General features: G+C 37.7%; 1 protein-coding gene across 1 annotated transcript in view; it reads right to left on the reverse strand.

Moving 5' to 3' along the window:
* TAF1B (TATA-box binding protein associated factor, RNA polymerase I subunit B) overlaps positions 1–25,583 on the reverse strand; it is a 56,284-nt gene that overhangs the window by 5,665 nt on the left and 25,036 nt on the right. The window contains exons 9-12 of the mRNA XM_072410089.1: positions 13,053–13,200; positions 8,013–8,190; positions 6,439–6,491; positions 5,795–6,143 (exon numbers count right to left, since the gene is read on the reverse strand). Of these exons, the coding sequence (XP_072266190.1) occupies positions 5,795–6,143; positions 6,439–6,491; positions 8,013–8,190; positions 13,053–13,200 (728 nt within the window). The remainder of the gene's footprint in view (positions 1–5,794; positions 6,144–6,438; positions 6,492–8,012; positions 8,191–13,052; positions 13,201–25,583) is intronic.

Genomic DNA, 25,583 nt, shown 5'->3' on the forward strand with positions numbered 1-25,583 from the left:
TAAGTGCTCTGGCCTTTGCAGTGCTAGGTTTCAAGTTTAAATTTCAGCCAGGACACTATCTGCATGGAGTTTGTATGTTCTCCCAGTATTTGCGTGGTTTTCCTCTAGGCACTTCGGTTTCCTCCCACATCCCATAAATATGCAGTTAGATTAATTGGCTCCCCTAAAAAAATTGTTCTTGGACTGTGTTGTTGACATATGACTATGATAGGGACATTAGATTGTGAGCCCCGTTGAGGGACAGCTAGTGACATGACTATGGACTTTGTAAAGCGCTGCATATTATGTTCACGCTATGTAAATGTAAATGAGGAACTTTCAAAGTGTAATAAAGAACAGTGAGGTCTTCAGTGCAGTAACTCCGTTTGAAGCTGCAATGGCAGTACTAGGATTAGCCAGTGTTAAATTGCTATAGTAAACACCTAAAATTATTTTGAACATGTCTGAAAGACAAGCTTGTCCTAGGATAAACCACAAGTCTAAACAAGTCACTGGGCCACTAGAAGAACAGTGTCTGAAATAAAAACATTACAAATTCAACAAGAACAGAAGAAAAATGTATATATACTAAACAAGTCATGAGGAAGAGAGGCCTCTTTTTTTGAGTTCAGCTGCCAAGTGCCTTTCCAGTGATATTACTTAATGAAAACTGGCCTAGGATTAGGTGGTGTTGAAAGCGAGTTGTTCATGGTAATATTTTGGGACCGAGTTCTCATTTTAGCTGCATTTATCAGATAACACCTTTTACCCTTTTTCAGCAAACTGATCCCACAAAAAATAAATTGCTTTATCTAATAGAATTGATATTTACTCAACAAAACTACTATTTACTCAAGTATATGTCACTAAAAATACTGATGGAAATCTTTAAAAACTTTTTTCATACAAGTGGACATCTCTTATATATTGCGTTTTCTGAAAAGCTTATAAAATATCCACTAAAGCGGAAAATGATATTCCAGTAAATAAAACAGATGTAACTGTAAAATTTTAAAGATCATTATAGTTTATAATATACAGTTTTATTTATTATATATTTACTTAATATATAGTTTTATTGCAGGACTGGCATGAACAACACACAGTTCGATTTTTTTTTTTTTTTTTAAACACTAGGGAACCCTAAAATAACTTTTGACAAGTCAGATAGCCCTTGCTAACAATTGCAGCATGTACTGCTCACAGGACATTAGTGTTAAAAAAAAAAGAATAAGTAAAATAATAGGGACCATGGCATACTTAAAGTATCCAACAACTAAAGCTGCTATACACAACAAAGTAATTTGATGTGTATAAGATAATAAACACATGATATTTGCCAGAAGAAAGCAAACTATGAGAAGGTTAGTGTTCCCTTTGCATTGGCGATCAATCAAAAAAACTTATAATCAGGTTAATTAAATTTCTCATCTTTAGGGTAAAACCATTACAATGGTGGGCAATGGGAAAATTACCCCATATATTGATGAACAGTGTGAAGAATGCTTCCAATTGGTGGTTAATGGAAAGGAATACACCCCCTTCCTTCTTATATATATCTACAAAGATCAATGATGTCATGATAGCTACTTATCCGAGAGTTAGTACACACATCAGATGACTCTCCTCTTATACGAGCGGTGGGGCTCATCTCGGATGAGAATTTGACATGTGTACAGAGGTCGTCCAACGTCGTTCCTGGATCTGTCCCGGCAAATCCATGAATGACGGAAGATAAATGACCGCAACAGAAGTGAAGGTAGAGAGGAGCACAATGGGGTGCCGCTTGCCCCCCCCCCCCTTCTCTCTCCATGGAACAGAATTGCATTGTATGTACAGAGCTCATCTGTTCATCTTTTAGTCGTTTGTCACTGGAAACAATTGTAAAAGATTGTTTCCAATGAAATTAATTGAACGTTTGTACATAGCTCAAGAAATTAGCGATTGATTGTTGAAATCCTACCAACCCCTGGCAAAAATGAGTCTGCTGTGCTGAAAAATTTCTTTTCACGATTTTCAGGCCAAAAGTAATTTTGTGAAATTTGCCTGACAAGTAACTGACATGACTATGGACTTGTAATATTATAACTGCTGTAGGAGTAGCAAAATGGCATTACTAAAAATTTACTAAATTACTAGAACAGGCACATAACCTAAAATACAAACTTTTTTTTGTGTAAAAAATAAAGATAATCTGGCCCATGCATGATTTATAAATTATTTCTTTCTCTTTAGGCTCCATTTATAAAACAGGGAATCAGGCATTTCCTTAAACATTCCCTCATGGTAACCTTCCAGGTCCATGTGTTTCAATGTCAGTGATTGATTCCCACCAGGGATTGTTTGAGGGAATGTCCGAGTCTCTGTTTTCTAAATAGAGCCCAATGTTTTTCACCATGTCACATCTGATAGGGTCTTAAGCAGAACTAAAAGTTAAATATGCACTGCAGTCTTTGCCTAAATTCTATATGCATGTTGTCAGTCAGCATAAGAACGGAATTGTTCTCACATAAATGGTTTGTTTCCAGGGAAATGATCTCCATGGTTGTGATACAAACAAGAATACAAATTTAATCCTTCCCAAACTCTAATCAAAACTAAAATAGTCATGGTTTAGCTTATTCTTTATATTATTATTTATTATTAAACAGTATTTATATAGCGCCAACATATTACGCAGCTTTGCACAAAGTCCTTAGTGATATCACTAACTGTCCCTCAAAGGGGCTAACAATGTAATATCCCTACCATAGCCATATGTCATTAGTACAGTCTAAGGACAATTTTAGGGGGAAGCCAATTAACCTAACTGCATGTTTTTGGGATGTGGGAGGAAACCAGAGTACCCGGAGGAAACCCACATAAACACAGAGAGAACCTGCAAACTTCATGCAGATAGAGTCCTGACTGAGATTTGAACATGGGATCTAGTGCTGCAAAGGCCAGAGTGCTAAGCACTGAACCACCGTGCTGCTCAATCTTGCTTTTAAATGTAATTAATTTTTGCCAGGTTTGCAATTTTATTAAGATATATAAATGTTAAAAAATACATTAATAGGGGGCGTGGCCTACCTGGCTAACGGAATGGACGTGTGAGCCGTCTCCTCCGCTGGCGCCGATCAGAATCCGCAGCATCCCGGACAGCAGCAGCCTCCGTTATGGGGAAACAGCGCAGGGCGAGATTGGGGAAGCTTCCCCCCACTCCAGCGCCGCATCTGGACTCTCTTCAGCCCTCCATAAGGGCTTACATCGCGGATCCCTCGCCGGCCTCCTCTCCGGCGTCCAAGATGGCGCCAACTCCATCCCCGCACACGTGGCAGCGGGGAGAGAGACATTGGAGCCCAGCCACCACGGAACCGCAGCCGGCAGACGCTGATGCAGATGACAGGGGGTCATCATCCTCCTCTCCCCGCAGCCCAGATTCTCCTCCTTCAGACCTGGTGAGTCCCGCAGATCACACTGGGGACAACTGCTCTCCTGCAGCTTCCCCCTCCGGGATAAAGGCCCAACTAGCTGACGCCAGGGAGTCAACCAGAGGGACTGAGGGGTCCCCTCCATGCTTGAGGGGTCCCCACACATCTCAACCTGTCATCTCTAATGAGGGGATCAGGGATATCCGGGAGCTAGGCTCCCCCTCGGGTTCCTGGGGCCCCCCTCCTCTGGACGCCCCCTCGGCTGGCGGAGAGGACTTGGTGCTGGATACACCTGGCCTTAAGACCTGGCCAGGCCCTCATATGAGGAGAGGGAAAAGCCATCGCCTGTTAGATGAGTGTCCCACTCCACCATGGCAGCACTATTTACAATCCTTACCTACTAGGGATGATTTCCAGAAATTAGTTGCAGACGTTCAGGCGACATGCCGTACTGAAATTGGGGTCCTCCGTGCTGATTTGCATTCCCTGGCTTTAATTGTATTTATTATAAGCTTGTTCCAGATTGAATGTAAAGCAAAACCTCTGTTTCCATACGAAAAGGGTTTATCCAATGAGAAGGAAATATTTCCCCAATTTTTTAAATACATTTTAAAGTTGGCCTGTAACTTTGTCTAAGTTTATATTTTGGTCCTCTGCGTATTTCAGTTTGACACCCCTGCTTTAGCTGTTTTTATGTATGAAGTGATATACACACATTAATAAATAGTAGTAATAAAGATAAATAAAAGCAATAAAGTACATACTTATACTGAATTACACTATTCATACCCTCTTTTCCCCCACCCATCCTAGTTTGGACTAAAAGTTTTTAGTGTTAGGGGAGAAGGCTATGTATTATGGACACACTTTAAAAGTTAAGTGCTAGGTTAGGTGATCAAAATGTAAAGGGCACTCTTTATTGATTATATTACAATATATAGTTTGGGATTCAATGGTAATGTACAATTAAAATATTAAAAGGGAGTTACAGAGGAATGGTTTAGGGGTGAAATGTTTAAGTAAGGAATATTTTTATTTTAAAGTTATTTAAACTTTGGGCAGCTACAGTATTCATACTAGATCTTGATGCTGGGATCTTAAAGCTAGAAACTACCAGTACTGGAATACAGATGTCTAGAAAAAAAATTTAACAATGCACATTTTTCTTTGCTTGGCCAACTGTTCTTCGATGGTGATATAGAGCAGATACAGACTAAAACTTGACAAAATATATTAGCTTGGAAACCAAGGGGAGCAAATGGGACACACACCATGTCTGTAATTGCAATGCAGTCAGGCACTGCAACTTGGGTTTCTTCACAAGCAATATGGAACTGTTGTATTCAAAACAATTCACGGAACAAATTACTGCGAGTACTTTTACCAATCTACTATAAAAGCTTTCAAGGTGCTCAAAAACTTGCACATTGGTGTAACTAAGACACACCAAACCTTCTGTTTAGTGACTTAACTAGTAATACAGCAACATTCATGTCATGTTACATTAGCTGGGATGTGCTTGACATATACACACCCATGGAAGGCACTGATTTTTGTAAAAGGCATTTTTGTAAATTTGTGTACCACATAAAAACATAGCAGCAGCATTGATTTAGATGTGTTCAGTTCACTTTAAAGTAACCCTGCCACTTTTTTAAATAAACATGCACAGCCTAAAAAAGATAAATATTACCCAACTCATACAGATATATATCAGATATAAAACTGCATAGACAGACCTATGTTGTACCTAGAAGATTGGATACTTCATTCCATCTGTCTGTCATATGAAATTATTTGATTTACTTCAGGGTGACATACATAAGTCACACATAAAGGAACAATTCCTTGATCTGACCCCAGCTGGCATATCCTGATCAAGATTGTTCAGAGAAAGGACGGAGAAACCAGACTGAATTTTTCACCATCAAAAACAAATACAACCTGGTCCCTAACTGCTCCCCTTTTCCAAAGGTACAAACCTAGATATCTGCATGTTGCAAACAAACATGCAACATGCAATTATCTATGAAAGCTGTGGCTGCTTTAACTCAATTCTGAGTCTGTATGGGAGGAACTAAACATGAGCTTAGAAATCCCCCCTTCAACACCCTCAGCTCACAACTTCTTACTGAGGTCCCCCAATTTCCCTCCCTTTAATATTTGCTTTAAAGAACATAGTTAAGAAAAAAAAATTCCTATACAAATTACAAGTAAATAGAATTTCCTGCATTTGTGCTGAGTTAAGTTATACCATGCATTTCACAGGTTATCAGCCTCTCCTTAACAGTACTGTTGACCAGTCTAACCAGAGTCTAGCAACTATCCTCATATGCAGTCAATTATATTGTGCTTTAGCATACTTTAGGTAATTATAGATATCTACTGAAGAAAAAGCTTACTTGCTGCTGCATTTTTTCAGGCAGCTGAACCAGTAATACGTCCTTCGGCCGGAGCGCAGTTTGCCGCCACATTTCGTAATGCCCTCCAGGCTGTGTCCATGAAAAGAGATCTTGCTTGTGTTTTGCTCTTCCCAGTTAAACAAGAAAGTCGATGGGCCTTCATTCCCAGCATCAGGTGTAGTGCCAGCCAGCCTGCTGAACTGCTTCAGCAGGTTCTTTGTCATTCCTGTGCAGACATAAAACAAAAGATGCCATTTATTAGAACGTGGGCTAATCGTTACAGCTTCACAGTTATCTATGAGTTCCAGATGGAAAGACAGGATGTGCGAATAATTACCTGTATGCCAAATTCACAAAGAGTCTATTTATAAAGCAGTGAATAATTGACTAAAACATTCCCTGGTGGAGAATCAACTACTGTACATGGACCTGGAAGATTCTCTGCCAGTTAATGTTTGGTGAATGTCCGCAGTTCCACTTTAAGGAAGATGGATTTTAACTTGTGGGGATAACTTCATGGAAAACAGTATAGCAAGTAATCATGCACTAAAACAGCTAGAATCAGATTGAATAGTGTAAGTATTTCCATTTCTCTTCCTCCCGTCTACAAAATCTCCCTGACATATACCATACTCACACCTTACCTTCAGTTTTTTTTTCCTTTTTATTTCCTTTTTGAGCAATATTTATTACATGCCTGTAAAACAATAACAAACAATTATGTACTAGGCACAATATTTATGTATTACGGAAGGATTAACAGATGTAAAAATCTGTAAAAGATGTAAAGACCTTACCTCTATTTTATATGTACTAGGATCAATGTAAAGTACAAATAGCAATTTTCCTAAAAGCAACAACATAAAAACATTTTTCTGCTTATTTACAAATAAACATAAGCCTTGCATTGCATATTTAGTTGAAGTTTAAACGTGCAACAGCAGCTTTGATGTTCTTAATTATATAATGCTGCAGCCAAAACAAAACATGTGGACCAGTACAAAATATTGTAGCAGTGATCCATGATGGTAAATTTAATTTGCTCTATGGCAGAAATGCTCACATTCAATGTACCACTTTATAAATAGAGTAAAATCTATATTTGGACCGTCATCTAACTCTGATGACTTCTTTGAGAGCCCATGCTCTAAAAGACTCTACTGGCAGGTTTTCTTTGCTAATAGCTTGTTAGATGCCCCTATGTCTCCCACCTTAAAAAAAGGGGTCCTCTGATATTTGCCAATGCATGTTATAACCTAAACCTATGAGGGTTAGAAGAAATGCCAAACGATATAGTTAAGCTTAAAAAAAAATAGGTATTTCCTAAAACTTGCAGTTGACTAGAGGCAGGAAATAATCATATACAGCGAGATTCAATTTGGAGCAGAAATGTATTTATTGTGAGATCCTGCAAATGCAAGATGATCTCTCTGGATTAAAAATGACAACAGGGTTTCTCAAAGAGGTTTCTAGAGGCTTCTTTAGCCATGTGTGTGTCTCAGGTCAGATTAATTGAAAATAATGCTCATTTGGGCTGATATTCTTGCCACTGGCCTTTGCACTAATAAACTCTGAGTTGGATATAGTAATTATAGCAGGGGGTTCCATGAAAATCTGAAAATTATTTTGAGGATTCCCACATATTAAAAAGGTTGAGAAACACTGATCTACAGTGTTATTTTTATCAATACTTAGTTCTTATATTTACATCTTCGCAGTATGGTTTCTACATGAATTTAACTAATGAACTAAAATTTAAAAAATGAACTGAAATAAAAACAAATAGCTCGGAAAAAAAACATTGGATAATAACCCATCTGACACTCACTAAGACCTACATTTTTATTTAAACTTATCTCATTATTATATATTATACTCTATTGTATGTATGTTATGCTCTAGATCTTTGATTGCTACATTTTTTCGTGGATGCAAAATTTATTTTCTTAAGGATCCAAACCTACCCGCAAAAAAAAAACGCTAATTTTTAAAAAAGAAAGTTACTACCTAATGAAAAAAAAAAATAATGAAATTATTGGAAACAATTGCAATTCGTGATGCAAATTTAGACTGAATAACACCCAAAAGACACTCCCACATTTATACCAAAATTGTAAATAGAAGAATTAAGATGAATAAGTACTATATGTAAGTGCATGTTGTAAAATAAATGCTTTTAGAACACTTGTTTTTGTATATGTAGTATGATGAACTTTACCATTCCCAATCATCACTGAGGACAAATAGGATTTTAAGCACAACAATTATGATTGCCACTGCTTGAATTTCATATCGAATAAATTTGTTTTTCTTGTTCGCAGAATCAAATGTCAGATTAGTGACATCATCTAGCCTGGTCTTCTTGGATACCCGGTAGGTCCAGTTATGCAACTCATCTGCAAGAATTAACACACAGTGTAAATTTTATGAGAGATGTCATTCCTATACTTTCTGCATTTTACAGTAAAATGATGTAATTCAACATGCTCTGTAAATTGTTTTTTCTGAATCTGTAAAGGACAATTTCACCTTTTTTAAGAAAAGTAGTATTGCTGCTTTTTTTTCAAGCTGTGCAGTACACATTACTTCTGAACCTACTGTAGGGTTGGATAGCAGCAAAATGGTGATTACTGGTGATTATTAATGTTTAGTGTATTCTCAAACCTTCAAAAATATGAATAAAGAAAACTGGAAGGATTAAATGCACTTTAAAGTAACAACTTTATTTACAAAGTGGTGTCAGAGTTCTGGTTGGTGGATCAAAGTACGAACATGTTACTCCAATGCCGATGGGTACACATACTTAAAAAGCAAACCTACAAAAAGCAGTGCTATTAATCTTTTAATGATGATTGTAGTTAAATGTGCTCAGCACTTATGTCGTCAGCACTTTATACCTGTGTGTTAGTATCCATGTAAACTAGGTTTAACCATCACCAACATGGTTTACAATTCACTCCAAAGTAGTAATTAGCAGCAGGTCACAAAGTGAACAACAACAGTAAAGCAAGCTGACCTGTATGTGTTGTAAACACAAGGACATACAAGCTCTCATTTTTCACCGTATTATAGTAAGAAAAATCCTGATTCCCACATTTCCAGTTTTACAAGAAACTCTGGCTCCACCATCACTAGGTATCTGCATAGTCTGCAATAACTACTCACCTTGGCACACCAAATAGAGCGAACAAGAAATACCACAATAATATATCTTTGCTAGAGGGAGAAGGTAACCTGCCTGGAGCACTTGCAGAGTAAAAATTCCAACATAAGACAAAGCTATAGAACTTGAAGATGAGTCTGCCCTGGGATCATTGGGATAATGACTTTTATCTATAAACTGGTGCCCTCTCACTGCACTCTCAAGCACAAGCAAGAAAAGAAGAAACTAAAAAATAAAATATAACTTGCAAAATGTGCTTTTCCCAGTAATAAATAAATAATAAAATAATAAATAATAAAATAAGAAGACTCCAATAAACACTGGGGCTTTTTTTTTTAAGGATGTGCTAATTACTAACACACCAAAACCCATAACTTCATAATTAAATGTTTTTTTTTCCTAAACACATACACAATGGGCCTGGTTTAATAAAGCGCTCAAAGGTTGGAGACAATACACTTTCATCAGTAAAGCTGGGTGATCCAGCAAATTTGGAATGATTTGGTCCAGGATTCAAAACATTTGTTAGCAAATGACTTTGAAAAAATGCATTCCAGGTTTTGTGTGTGCAATTTTCAAGGTAATTATTTGCATCAAAACAAAAAGTGTGCAACGGTAGTATTCTTTCGAAAGCAGCCACAGTCTAAGTAGAAAAGCCAGTCCCCCTCCCAGTATGCTGTATAGAAGGAACCTTGCTACTCCCCGCAGAGGTATGTTACACCGTCAAGTCTGACACATCGGACCTGATTGATTAATACTCTACAAGACTGGGGAGGATACATTTTCATCAGTGAAGCTGGGTGATCCAGTAAACCTGGAATAGATCTGATCCTGGATTGAAACCATTTGCTAACAAATAGCATATTGACTTTTAAGAAATCCATTTAAGAAATCCATTTGCTGGATCACCCAGGTTCACTGATGAAAGTGTATCCTCTCCAGCCTAAAGCTGCTTACACACGTCAGATTTTTATTGCCCGATAATCGGCATTGTCCAGATATCGGGCGAAAATCTGGCGTGTGTACAGTCGGTGGATCCACGGACGATGAACGACGACCGATCCTAATGAAAGGGAAGGGGGAGAGCGCGCAGCAGGGTGCCGCTCCGTCGCTCTCCCCCTCCCTTCTCCATAGAGCAGAACGGTGCTGTATGTACAGCACCGTTCATACATCGTGTAGTCCTTTGTTGTTGGAAAGGATCGTGAAAGATCCTTTCCAACGACAAAAATTGCACGTGTGTACGCGGCTTTAGGGAGCTTTAATACCTCATTTATACCTCATACTGACAGGAAGGTTTATCTCTAAATATGGCCATGTACATTACTAGAAGACATTTTCAATAGACTATTTAGGCCATAAAAACATCAAATTATTAGTAATCTATTACAAGTTTGTGATTAATATATAATAGATATATTGACCAAACAATAACAGGGATAACCTTTACTTTATTTTACCATCATTCAGCAAGGCATGCTCAACCAGCCAATGAGAGCCTTCAATGCCATTTGCATGTCATAGTTAGACGATGTTCACATTGACCGTGAGGTCGCAGTGTATTCATCGCTTCCTCATGCCAGGATGCTAATGCCTCTTTGGAGACGCTACATGTGGCAACTCCTGCCGGCAGCCTTACTAGAACATCTCAATGCCGGCAGCTACTAAATGTGCAGATGCTGGTTCTTTAAAAACTAGCGCTATAGTGTGCAGTGCCTGCTGCATGGAGCCGTGGGGGATCGCTTAATACCGAAGCAGGTCCCCTTAATGTAAGGGTCAGGGAGCACTTCCATTGGCTGGTGATTGTTCCTACCACAAAGCCTCTGCAAAAAATGTCACAATTATTGTGTCCCCAAATCTTTGCATATAACTATAATGTTAGCTAGTCAAACCTATACATTTGCATAGAGAAGGAAGTGTGTGTTCCAAGATTAAATCACATCGCTACAAAACGAGGAACCCCCTTACAACTGTCACTTTGATTTTATTAAGGCTTTAGATGAGTTTCCTCCTTGACATTTTAACTGAGATGCGTTGCACTACAGGTGAAATGCTGCCTTGGGGCAAATGCAACTTCCCCATTCCTTCATCTCAGCCTGTAAAAGATATTTAAAGCTTTAAAACAAACCTGTAATTAGAAGGAATGTACAGTCCTTACAATGTGTGGCTTAAATATGTAAAAATAATTTACATAAATAGCTCTATCAACATACGTAAACAATCAAATGTTTTCACCAGGCATTCACACATTTTATCTAATTGGGCAGCACGGTGGCTCAGTAGTTAGCACTCTTGCCTAGGTCCCAGGTTCAAATGTCAGCCAGGACACTCCAGTTTGCTCACACATTCCAAAAACATCTTCCCCCCAAAACTGACCACAGACACTTAAAATGACATATGACTATAGTAGGGGCATTAGATTATGAGCCCCTTTGTGGGACAGTTAGTGACGAGACTATGTACATCACTACATAATATGTTGGTGCTATATAAAGACTGTATTATAATAATAATTATATTAAAGAAGGTTTAACTGTATAATACTGTAATTCATGGGAAAACATTGTGTAAATGGATTACCATGTACAGTTTGTAATTCTAAATGTATAAGTGGGCATTTATGTTTGCTTACTGCATTCACAACCTCTCCTTTGTCCAGCTCCACAGTGCTTGTGCTTTACGAGTACTTCTTACAATATAAAACTATGAACCCTATAATTTATTGAAAAGGGCTCAACCCTTACCACCAAAAACTAAATTTACTGCAGCTTACTGGTGGTTGTATTAGTTTTCTTTTCACAGAATTTTTCCCTTTTATTTTCACCTGGTGATTCTGCCAGTTACATATTACCAATGCAAGGAGGACAATGCTACCCCCCTCACAAGGACAACAGCAGCAGGACTGGGTGCTACTCCCTACTCCTCTATTATTTATCATAACAGAGAGGGTGGCCCTGTAGTCCAGCTGGGAAGGATGTAACCGATAACCATCAGCGGAGAAAGTTATGCGTTTAAACACAGTTTCCTGGCCACATTTTTCCTAACCTATCAAAGAGATAAATATACCATGAAAAGTGTTTAGCTAACAACTCAAAATGGACAAATTGGGAGAAATTCATTGGCAAGCTTTACATATTTCAGAGGGTGACAGAATAATATTAAAGCAGCGCAAATATATATTGTCATACTGCAAACAGTTATACGTGTAAACAAGCACAATTTCTGAAATAAATGGTTCTAGGATGAGATTGGTTAGACGAGCCTAATCAATGGGCCTGATCTATTAAAGCTCTCCAAGGCTGGAGAGGAGACACTTTCATCAGTGAAGCTGGGTGATCCAGCAAACCTAGAATGGATTTCTTTAATGTCATTTGCTAGCAAATGTTTTAAACCCTGGACCTAACTTAATACAGGTTTGCTGGATGAAAGTGTATCCTCCAGCCTTGGAGAGCTTTAATTAACCAGGCTCAATGAGTTGAGAGTCTATAAATCTTATCAATTTTATTATTTATTACAATAACAAAAATATGAAAGAGCAAGTCTGTAAAAATGAGAAAGTAATTTCTTTTAAAAAATGACTACCGAAACAGAAAAATGTGCTCACTGGAAATATTGTAGACTGGTAAAAATATACCCAAGGCTGTGAAATATACCATAAGATCTCATGCCCTTCCATTACACAAGCTAAGGCTGCATACACACATTGAATAATTGTTGTTGGAAAGGATCTTTTACAATTCTCTCCAACGACAAACTACAAACTATGCATTAAGGAGTGATGTACATACAGCATTGTTCTGCTCAATGGAGTGGGGAAGGAGGAGAACAATGGCGCAACACCCCGCTGTGCTCTCTCCCCTTCCATTATGATTGTTTGTTGATCCGCCAAGATGGATCCATGAATGACGAAGACGAGTGCTGCACACATGATTCTCATCTGATGTCAGTCCTGAGGTGAATATCGGAATCATCTGACGTATTTACGTAGCCTAAGGCATCCCACCCTTACTTAAGCAGATTTTATTGATTTATGGTCATGTCTCATGGACAGGGACAGAAGAAACATCTCATCCTCACTTGTACAAAGGAAAATATTACCTGGTAAGTTGACTTCCATCAGGTACTTCATACACAGCACATTGGGATGATAAAAACACGTTTCTGTGATGGGTGGAAAGACAGGAAGATCTAGCAGTATTCCAAGCTCATGGCTTAACTCAAAAATTTCTTTGTAAGTTGGCAAGGACTGTAAAAAGAAAAAAAATACATTTTATTTATTTTTTTTCATAATGTTCACATAACTCCGGGCCAGGGCGACCAAACTCCTGCCTAGCCACATGGGAGTTCATCTAGTCCTGGCACGTTGCAGGGAAAGCCTGCGCAACTCAGCAAAAGATGACAGCTGGGACGGTGATTCTTGAAAAAAGGAACAGGCTGCATCCCTTATGCAGAAATTATTCTTACGGGCCCAAAGCCATGCCTGATGTTAAATTTTTGAAGTGGAACTTTAGTTCCAAATTAGGCAACGTGGAGGAAAAATATATAATATGTATTATTTAGGTTTAAAAAGGGAGGAAGGGTAAGACTATCCATCAATATTTTAAAGCTGTTCCCACTGGGCAGTCCTACCACTGTATTTGTACTAGTTAGTGTCTCCCGAGCAAGCCATTAAGGGAAAAATCTTGCAAAGGGGAGACCCATTCTGTCTAATAAGAGAAATCTCCTCTAACTTCCTTTCATGCTTCTGGGATTAGAAGTGAAGAGAACATTTCCCTATAAAAATTAATTGGCAGGGGTTTCCATACTTTATCCAAAACTACTTTGTAAAAAAAAAAAAAAAACAGTGGCAGCACGGTAATGACTAATGTAATGGGTTTTATGAAGGCCCCAGTGTTTTCCCCAGCCCCTTTTAGCTGAATGCACCACCTGGCACTTTTCGGTAACCACCCGGCTGTTTTTGGTTGGTTATTAAAGAGTTTGGTCATAATACAGGGGGTATGCTGACCATTGGGCTCTGCCAACATTTTTGATGACTCCAATTCCAGATATACAATAATAGCTTCAAGCTCCAAATCCCCGGTTGAATAGCACATTAGAACTAATTTACAAGTGTATCTGCACTTTGGCGTGTGATAACAAGGAACCATGAACAAAACAGAATGTCTCACTCACCTACATCCCTTTTCTCCCATTATGATATCTGCAGTATAAAGACTTAAAGGGTTTTAATAAAATTATTTCCATGGTTATTTAAAGTTTTTTTAGATTAGGAAGAAACTCCTGTAATTATTTTGCATTAGGATTCTGTACCTATAGTTCTAATGGAACACCTACTCTGTATAATCGCATAGTAAAAGGTAACAAGTGGATTACATTGAGTGATTGGTCTTCTGCAAACAATGCAAACCAAGACAACCACGACACATGCAAACATGACAAGATGAATGGACCTGATCTGCCTAGACATTATCAGGGTGAGGTGAACTACTTCTCCCCTCGGCCTTGACAGGACATATAAGTGGGTGGAAGTTATAAAAACAGGGAACGACCCAAACATGTGAAGACAGAGATCTACACAAAGATAATGTACCTTCTCACGCTCTATTACAGGGTTTAGCATAAATCACGTAAAAGTAAATAGCAGCGGTGTATAACTCCAGGTTCATTCTTAATTTCTTTGAATTGTTTTCTTTTTTAATTTAAATTATGCATACAGAAAACATCAACCCATAAGGAAACAGAATAATAATTATAATAAAATATAATGATAGAGAACAGTTCTTTAATTTCTCTATTTACAAAAGAAAACCCAATTATTTTCTTCCAGTTAATCCTTTAGTGCTTGCAAAAAAAAAACAAAACAAAATGCAGTGCGGTGCTAGGATGGTCCTACAAGAATATTTTATTTAAATTAAATATTTTTTCAAAACAACATAATGAAGAGAACTAGGTCATCATTAAATGGTAGCTATCCTATAGAGTTGATGCTTGCCATGAGAATGATAGGAGAGGCAGCAGGCAATTATATACCATGATGCAGCCAACTCCCTGAACTAAAAAACACTGAGGGTAAAATAACTAGAAAGGGAGGAGTACACCCAATAGATTCCCGGACTATTGCCAAAAGGGGTTTATTAAGTGGCGCAAACTAACAGATGAATAAATTGTTAGCAGGTATTGTTTTATGGTGGACGGTAGAAACTTCTTAGCCATCTCCTTCTGACATTTTTAAATTGTACACAGGCCCGAACCAAGAAGACGACCAGGAAAAGACAGCAGCTTCAGGTCGACAAGGAAAAAGTTTGGCCTTTTTGAATTATTATTATTGTTATTATTATTAATAAACAGTATTTGTACAGCGCCAAAATATTGCGTAGCGCTTTACAATGTCAATAGTCATGTCACTAGCTGTCCCTCAAAGGGGGTCACAATCTAATGTCCCCACCATAGTCATATGTCATTATCACAGTCTAAGGTCAATTTTAGGGGGAAGCCAAATAATCTAATTGCATGTTTTTGGAGTGTGGGAAGAAACTGGAGCACATGTGGGGGAAGCCCACACAAACACAAGGAGAACCTGCAAACTCCATGCAGACAGTATCCTGGGACCCAGTGTGGCAACGACCAGAGTGCTAACCTCTGAAACAATTCTGGACTTGTGTTAGAAATGAAGGAAAAAACTTCACCAATGGTACACAGACAGCAAAAACTTACCTGGCAAAGTTTAACCTATTCTTACTCAATGCAATAGAGGGTTTTGCCTATACATACCTAACAAAGTGAATTGGGCAGATTCTTTATTGCAGAAGGGACGGACGATATCCTGTCTGCAGTAAAATAAAGGTACCTGCCTGATCAAAACTTTATAAATAAAGTCATCTCTCATTGCTCTGTCCCCACCATCTTTACCTGGTCTTCCTATAGATCGTTGGCCATCTTAAGTGACCAGGCCAGATAAGGCGACTTCTGCATATTCTAGATCTGTATAGAAGTCTCTTCCTAACTCTGTTCTAGCTACCCAATGTACATGTAGAGTACAATAAAGTTGAGAGCTGAAAGAAGAGTATTTTGGCTAAAAGAAGTTTATATATGTATTATTCAAGAGTCATACATAAACATAATACACAAAGAATCCAATAATAATTAACCATGCAACCTCTTGTTACCGACGCGTTTGGCCCTATGGTTTCCCTCAGGGGTATGTGTAAGACACTCTAAAGAAACCATACCATAACAAATACCTTTAATTACTTAACTACTATTAATAATTTATAACTAACTTTATCACTGCTACCTACTCAACAACAACTTAAAAATTACCTAAATCCAAGTACATGATAGCTATAGGCCCATCATAGTCAAATTACATATTACATTGTGTGTGTGTTTTCTTTTGACCATTCAGAATCAGTACATTTTATACATACCCCTGAGGAAGCCATAGGGCGAAACGCGTTGGGTAACAAGACGTTGCACGGTTACGTAATGTTTGAAGTAACTTTACTTTGAAAGTAGTTGTACGATATTTAGATTGAAGGCCCACATCCCATGATGATACAATGGGCTCTAGACAATATATGAAATGCTTTGTGTATTATGTTGATGTATGATTCTTGAAAAATACATATATAAAGCACTTTTAGCCAAAAAACCCTTCTTTCAGCTCTCCACTTCATTTTAACTTCTGCAAATGCAAGAATCCAGGGGCAATGTACACTTGAGCCACTGGGGATTCACTTATTTTACATTTATCTTTAAAACATAAATTGTGTTATGTATTTTGGCATTGTTATGGGGCCAAATGGAACTCTATACACTTTTACTCTCAGACTTTAGACCCCAGTTTATTATTCTGAAAATACAAAACCACAAGGACTATGGTCCAAGAAACTTCCGCAATCTCCAATATTCCTTTTTTATAGGCTAAAGTACATTATTACTGTCCTATGCACCTGCTTACACATATTGTATGAGAACATCGTATAAAAAAAATACCAAGTGTTTTTTATGCTCTATAAAGATTACTGATACCAATAATAAAGAATACAAGCAAAAAAACAAAATACTCCAATTGTACCTGACTCATCTAATGCACACTGGAATTCCTTTGTCTGGACACAGAATACTGTCTATTTTAAACCACACACCTTAAAATATTACATGCACAAAAAGCTGCTTGTTTCCAGCGTTCAACCTAAAGAACAAAACCATTAGAAGGTTTTTTTTTGTGCTTTCCTTTTAGGAGAGCAAACAGACATCCCTCATTTATTAAGAGATGAAATAAGCCTGTAGAACTATACGTGAAACCTTTACAATGCTAATTATATACTGAACTTTTTTAGAAGGGAGTTCAATACATAAAACAGTCCCTGGAAATGCTGGGAAAAAATGTTTTATAGAAATCTCACAAAATCTAGCAGGGATTTGTTTTCTCGATTAGGTCATAGCCGAGACAAGTAAGGGCAAGCTAGAGTTTCTGTTACACAACGGATTACTCCCCGATAAAAGCCGAGCACAATGCCAGACACTCTCTACTACTATATGGAAAAGTGAGAGCCTCACCCATGCTTGCAGTGAGCTTTCCAAGTACTTTTATTTTTTTTTTTACAGTTCTCAAGATTTGAGTATTTGTGTCACAGGAGACAAGTCAGGTTATGACTGTTGGCAAATTATTCTCCCTGGCCTATTTATCATGCCCAGCTATAGACGTAGCACAATTATGTCAAATATTGCTGCTAAAACATTGTCATCAGAAAGATTTTACATGCAAATCATAGCTGTAGGTGCATCATTATTATTATTGTTATTGTTGTATTCTTTCCATTATCCAGTTCATCTGCTCCTGTTCATCAGCTGCTTGCAAAATGGGGTTTATTTACCCAAATTTAAATTTCAATCGCCAAGATAAAAACTATTTCAAAATTAAGATCTAAGGACGTAGTTCTCACAATAGTAATCAATAAAGAATAAGAAGCACATAATCATATAGGAGTAATATATATTTGCAAGATAATACTCTTGTTTTGATAAAGTGTTCTTTTTTATGCAATCAATCAAAGGTTACGGATGTTTTCACTATTTACGGGTGAACCCTAGAAAGCACCAGAACAGCGGCAATATTTCTGCCTTTGAGAAAACTACATTTCCAATGATTCCTTCCATTGTGTGTAATAGATACCTTTGTAGTTCCACCTCTCTACAGAAAAATAGGGTGGCAACAAATGCAGATATTCATGTATTAGCATTAAATGTAGCCACAGGCGTTAGTGATATGAAGATATGTGCAAATGATATAAGGTAAACATATATTCTTAGAACAACAGAAGGAAGGAGTGTATGATAGGACAACACTTTTTTTTTTTATGAACTTACTGACACTTTAACCCCCCTAGTGGTCCGATTTTGTATAAATATATAGATAGAGAGAGAGTGTGTTTAGCATATAAAATAAATGTAAATGAATGTAATGAAACCCCGTTGATCTTGGCTCTGGAGTTAGCGGCTGGAGATCGAAGAGGCAGACATGTCCACAGGACCTGCGAGGATGAGCAGGACGCTGTGGGACAGCAACGGAAAAAGGAAAGTGTGTTTTAGGTTAAAGAAACCCCGAGTGTGACTGGGGATTACAGCTTTTTGCAACTAAAATCCACCCCGAGTCACACTCTGGATTACCACTTAGGTGGTTAAATATGTTTGCAGAAATTGTGGAGTTTATGTGATAGCCTTTTGTTGCTTAAGTTAACTTTTTTTTTAAGCATGCAAGCTTTCTCTAGGTTTTACACAATTACTGTCACGTAATGGAAGGGCTGACATTACCATTCTATCTGATCTCCAACATTGGCCAACACCTATGATTTTGGTGGTGACTTCATAGAAAGTTGGAGGCTGCATAAATAGAATGAATGGCGAAGGAGTGCAGTGTTTGAGATCGGCGATGTCTCCGTCAATATATCCTGACTCACTTAACATGAACAAATGTGAAATGCGTTAGATCCAACTAGTAAAGGAATACAAGACCTACTTACACATCTCTTTAAACATATGTTAAAATCATCATGGATTAATATACGTATTACAAACCTAAACCTTGGGCACCATACTGCCTCTAGAATTAAACAATTACTTGTAATTCTCTCTACTGAAATATAGAATTGGTACAGATGTCGCTCATCAGCATTCAGCTTTCTGTTAATGTACTAGGTTATATATAATTATTGTTTACGTTTGTTTAATTTAATTGTTTAATTGTAAGTGATTGAACAGATATGGAACAGATTGATTTGCAGCATAAAGCATGAAGTGCTGCATGATGAAAATAATTGTGGCAAAAATCAGAAGTGAAGGGGAACAGACTCCACTGGTGCACTGAAGAAGGCACAACAGTGCAGAAAATACTATTTTTACAAAGTCATTGTATGTTGAAGCACCATGACATACAGGCTATGTGCTAGTTATACCAGTTTGTTATCTGTTTTAACAGACAGGTTAACTTTAACCCTTCGTTTGCCTCTAACAACAGATGACATAATAGAATAACCTGAACAGCAATGTAATAATCTTCCAAAATTTTATCATCTGTGCTGGCATACAGACTAATCTTCCAAAATTTCATCATCTGTGCTGGCATACAGACGAATACAAGCAGCTTTATGTATGTTATTATGGCATTTTTATATAAGATTAATTTCTAAGATGTACTACCCTTAGGCACCCATTTCACAAGAAATAGACGTTCTTGCTCCTTTACACACCCAGCAACTGCATATCACAAATCATTTGCTATACTCAAGATCACAATGGGGAGACAGAAAGAAACATTTATAGTAATCGTCTTCTAATGCGAGGGGTAGGTGTGTGTGTGAAGATAGACTATCATAGGGGAACCTAGGTGATCAAACTAACATGGAATGAAGCGTATGAAATGCTTTTCAAGAAACCCATTCAAGTTTTTTTTGAATCGCCCAGGTTGTGTCTATCTTCATCAGTTTTGGGGACCTTTAATAAAATAAGGCTCATTGTAATAAAAGAGACCTAATCCTAGAATTCATACATTATAAAAAACATCTAGAGCAGTGTTTTTCAACCAGAGAATAAGAAATTTAACCTCTTAAGTCAGATTAGGTGACACCAATGGCTTTTTGGCTATTTGTAATGGTGACATTTTTCTCACTGACCACCACACTAATGTACTGTGAGCTATGGATGTAGTAAGTATAGAAGGGGTTGCCTGAAGATCCAATGCCCCTGATTCATCAAGCAGAATCAGATTATCGGTCGCGCATTCGTATTAGCGATCTGGAATCGTACGCGGTCGCGCTATTCAGCAACGGAAAAAGCTCGCGTACGGAGCCGCGCTTATCCGACAGCTTTTTACTGTAAAAGAGGAATTAAAGCACACAAAAAATACTTCAGAGTTCACTGCAACTGAAAGAGTAGAAAACAGGCTAATCAACATTTTTAACATGGCTGAAAAAATTCCAGATTCCAATGAGTTCCTTCTCTCAAAATCAAAAGTTACTGTACAACACAAATTTACTGGTGAACGTAAAATCAATACTTGGATTGTATTAAAAAGTGTAAAAAAAAACAGTTCCATCTTTGGAGTATTGCAGCATGTTTAGCTCTATTGCTCCAAGACTTTTCAATCAGAAGGAAATTATGAAAGCAGAACTTCTTCTTCAGGTTCCACCGGTATTGCTCATACGGTCTGTAAAACCGGACAGTTCTGCAAAAGTTATTGGTTATTACTGAATATCTAAGTAGTTTATGATAGACCTGAAAATCTGGAACAAGTCACTGTGATCTATATAATCTGTGTCGTGCAAATTTTAGGTAAAGACATGTAATAGATTTGTGCACAGAATGCAGGATATATATTAAATGAGTATATACACGGCTTCTAAAAAAGTCAAAAGGAAAATCAAACTTTTTAATGCTGATCATAGCCAATACTTTGTGGGAAATAAAATGTATGCAAAAAGTCAGCTTCAATTACCAGATTCCAGTAGTAACCACACGTTAAAGCACCCACACTCCCTGACCAAACTATATTGATCTATATAATCTTCAAACACCAGTGCTTCTTAGTTTCTGCAACATACCCGATTCTAACATTTAGGGAGGAGCACATCATCTCCCACAATGGAATGCCAAGGCCTAAATGACCAACTACCCCGAACACTGTAACTTGACAAAGAGGGTATAATCATTAACCCTCTGTAAGCTCCAACACCGTCTGACACATTGTTCAAATAGGGGAATTTGTGGCAGCTGTGTCCATTTACCAAGAGTCTAAAGTCACAGTTTATTCATCTTTTCCTCCAATAAAAGAGATGGACACGACATATTGTTACAAAAAACAGCGTCTACCTGGTTTGGCGTATCAGTGTTCAGTGCAACACCACTTCAGAAAGAAAAGACATCCTGTGGTGTCACCTCAGAGGGTAGTTCAATGACAACCTGGGTTTAGAGGCAACTCAACCCAGAAGACCAAAGATATCGAGTGGCTTCACCTCACAGGGCAGGTCCTTGACAGCCTGGGTTTATAGCAAGTTCAGCCCGGAAGACCAAAGACATCCAGAGAAAGGATTGTTGAGGGGGACAGCTCTAGATTGAAGGCAAATATTCCAGCAACAGCGGTTTTCTTTTGTTACTAACATTAATATCATTGGTCTGTGTGCACTAGCCATTAGAGACAGCTGTCCAAAGCTCACCTGTATATTTTAAGAACCTGAAGCTACAAGTCAGTAAACACTTGCTGTCATTACATGAGGTATGCACATTAATATATGATCTTTGACCTTCTGATTATAAACCACAGCATAGGACACAGACTAGAGATATGCACAGACCGGAACATCACAAAAGGTAGCTCAGAACACAACAGCTCACAGACCAATAAAAAGTTTACTTATATTTAATCACTTTTCTTCTCAGTAATATGTATATTTATATTTAACTACTGTCTGCCCACAGTTTGTATATTACTATATTCTTTACATGTCAGGTACCAGTATCAGAAACCTATCAACATGGCTCAAAATGTGATCACTATGAATAAAGTGATTATAGTGGTCACATGGCTCAGCTGTCATTGTGACCGATTCAAAGAGAGTTTCTTTGAAAAGTTGTAAAGTAAGTAAATATGAAATGGACACCAAAAGTTTTGGTTTGGAGGTGGAATTATCAAAATAGTTTTTGGTCCAGATGTCAAAGAAGATAGTGGAGCAACAACACAGACAGGTCAGTGTATTGTATTGAAAAATGATCAATTTTGCTTGTTTCTTCTGCAATAAAGGACCTGCCTGTTTGCATTTTTTTTTTATTTCTTTAGTTCCCTTTTATTGCATTTGCATGTGTTGTCATTATAGTTGTGGTTCTTCCTTCAAAGAAGGAAAAGCAAACATGCGATGAGAAGCAATTTGTCACTTCCAGGAACTGTGCTGTGATCCACTGGAACCATGTGCAAATATGTACACAAAATGGTTCAGTTAAATAGCAGGAATGGGAGCAGGGCTGAGCCTGTGGTAAATGTTGCAGTTAACCACATCTCTGGAATAGCCTTTACAGCTTTCATTAATGCTACTGCATCCAGACAGGACCAAGCAACATATTCATAATAAGAAAGGCCCCATCTTTAATTACATCACACCATTGGGGATAGAGATGGCTCCAAGCTGTAGAGTAAGGGTGATCAGTGCTGGGATTCTAGCAGGAAGATTGTGCACCTGTACAATACATACATATTGTAACCTTGCAATCTTATTTCCTTTCCCTGTCTATTGCTGAATAAACAACACCAGGCCTTTTTCAGATGTGTTCTTTTGACACTTTGCAAAGAGCAAAAATGTACCAGGTGCAAATCAGTTTACAATCTAGTACCTGAAATTCACTTTTTCAAGGTCAGCAAAAGTTGAGTGGGATTTATACAACAATTCTGTGAAAGTTTTGATATTTATTTTGTTGATAGCACCTTACCCTTGTAGCTGCTTTATAGCAGAGGTGCCTAAATATCAGGGACCCCACCAGAGCGCATGATTTGCACATTTTACACGCTTTAGATTTATTAAAATTCTTTAAGACTGGAGAAGATAGACTATCATAGGGGAACCTAGGTGATCAAACTAACATGGAATGAAGCGTATGAAATGCTTTTCAAGAAACCCATTCAAGTTTTTTTTGGATCGCCCAGGATGTGTCTATCTTCATCAGTTTTGGGGACCTTTAATAAAATAAGGCTCATTGTAATAAAAGAGACCTAATCCTAGAATTCATACATTATAAAAAAACATCTAGAGCAGTGTTTTTCAACCAGAGAATAAGAAATTTAACCTCTCAAGTCAGATTAAGTGACACCAATGGCTTTTTGGCTTTTTGTAATGGTGACATTCTTCCCACTGGCCAGCAAAATAAGAGACATTTTTCTCACTGACCACCACACTAATGTACTGTGAGCTATGGATGTAGTAAGTATAGAAGGGGTTGCCTGAAGATCCAATGTATTTTAGGGTTTCCCAATGATGAAAAAGAATATGTTTGATATTGGAAAAATTGTGCCCAAGCAGTTCCCGCAAAAAGAGATTTGGAATAAGAATTGGTGATTTCACTACTACACTGATTATTGTTATTCATGGAGATGCTGACATATGGAAGCAATGCTGTGCCTCTAAGAAGATGACCCCTCCACACAGAGAGACAATGCAGAACAAAGCATAGGTAAGTAATGGCAAAAATATCAAGTTGAAAGGACATCATAGGTACTAATGTTGGCTCTGCCTGCTTTTTTTGTTAACGTTTCCATAGTTTATGTTCTGTAACTTGATAAAAACATATCTATCTCAGTGATTTCTAAAAAGCCCTTTTCTTGAATTTGTTCTAGCAAAGTTATATTTGACTATTTCTTTACAGTGAAAAAAACATGCAAAAGAAAAGTATCCCTCTAGGGAAAATTCATTCCTTCGGTCAGCCAAATACTGGGCTATTCTGATACAGGGATTTACATAAAGCGATCATTGCAAAAGTCTTTTGAAATTCTATTTGCAGCAGAACTGGAAATGGGAAAGATGAAGACAGAAGCACAAGTAGCTCTTCGGGTTCTGCAACAGTGCACATGTGCCAACAGGGAACATACTGACAGGAGAACAGTAAAATGGGCAGCGAGGACATCATCAGTGTGCTCCTGCGTCACAACTAGCAAACTGGATGTTTTTAGCTATCAAGCTGTACTGCTACTGCAGTGGAGATTGAGAGTGTAGCTGTTCTATCCGGAATGGATTCCTTGTTCACAAATTTACAGACCTTCTGGTCTATTCCTTTACCATAAATACCCTGGCTTTCGTGCTTTTCCTTATTTGTCTTTATAAACATTATCAGGGTATGGCCAAAACTAAACTATTACCAGATATCTTTAGATTAGCACATCCTCTATCCTATTCCCTTAAATATGAATCTGCCAAAATGCTAGGGACATTGCTAAACACCCGATTGCTGCACCAGAGGAGAATTAGCCTGCCCTTGGCATTTTTCTCCTGTAATGGGCTGCTTTAAAGTAAGCACTGTTTCAGTTTCCTATGGCTGCTCATAAACCAGTTAATGTCAGGCATTTGGGCAAGTGATGGGCTGCTCTGGAATAATGGTGTGGCATTAAAACTTAGCATATCTGATAAGAGGGGAACTGGTACTCTGGCTTTTAAAAAAAAATCTAATAAATCTCAAATACCTGTCTGCAGATTTACTATGATGTGAACAGCTAGGAAATATAATTATGATAGTTATAAAAGTAAAACCAATAGCACTTATAGGTTTTCTACAAAGCTAGAATGTAAGATTGCCAGGGTGGGACTTGATCACAAATAATTATCTGTAGCCAGGTTCTCTCTAGATGTCTTCATATTTTTGACCATGGTCATCTACCTTTCTGTAATTTCTCAAACTGATGTTTGAATACATTTCTTTCCTTGATGAGATCATATTACCTATTTATGTTTAGGAATATATAAAAAGGTCACCTGTTCAGAAAGGTATTTTAAATAGAAATGATTTATTGGAGAACTTGTCCAGGTGTCCTGAAAGTGTAGTGCAGCTGAGGCCCTCTAGTGGTACATTTATATTCACTCATTATGATGGGCTACATAACCACTGCAATGCTATCATTATTACTAGGAATTTGCATTGTGCTGACATATTATTCAGAGATTTACATATCCTTAACTGCCCCTCAAGGCAGCTTAAAATCCAATGTCCATAACATAATCTAAGGCAATTTTATTAGGGGGAGCCTATTAATCTATCAAAATGATTTTGGGATATGGGAGAACCCGGAGGACCCTTGCAAACATAGAAAGAACATAAAGTACAAGGTTTTGTTTATATAGAAACCATTTAGTATGTGGCTTAAGGCCCACAATGAGCGAATGTGTGTAAAGTTATTAAAAAAAACTACATTAAAAGCAGAATCTATTCTGAAACATTTTAACATGTTGCTTATTCAGCATATATATTTTTACTGTCCCACTTACTTTTAAAAGATTTGCTGATCAGTATACCTGGGAACTTTGTAAAACCATGAACCCGACGTTCTATAAAGAAGAATAGAATCTCTTTGGTGTTTACATGGACTTCATGGAGAAA

Source organism: Pyxicephalus adspersus, chromosome 4 (genome assembly GCF_032062135.1).
Source record: "Pyxicephalus adspersus chromosome 4, UCB_Pads_2.0, whole genome shotgun sequence".
In the NCBI taxonomy this organism is placed as follows: Eukaryota; Metazoa; Chordata; class Amphibia; order Anura; family Pyxicephalidae; genus Pyxicephalus; species Pyxicephalus adspersus.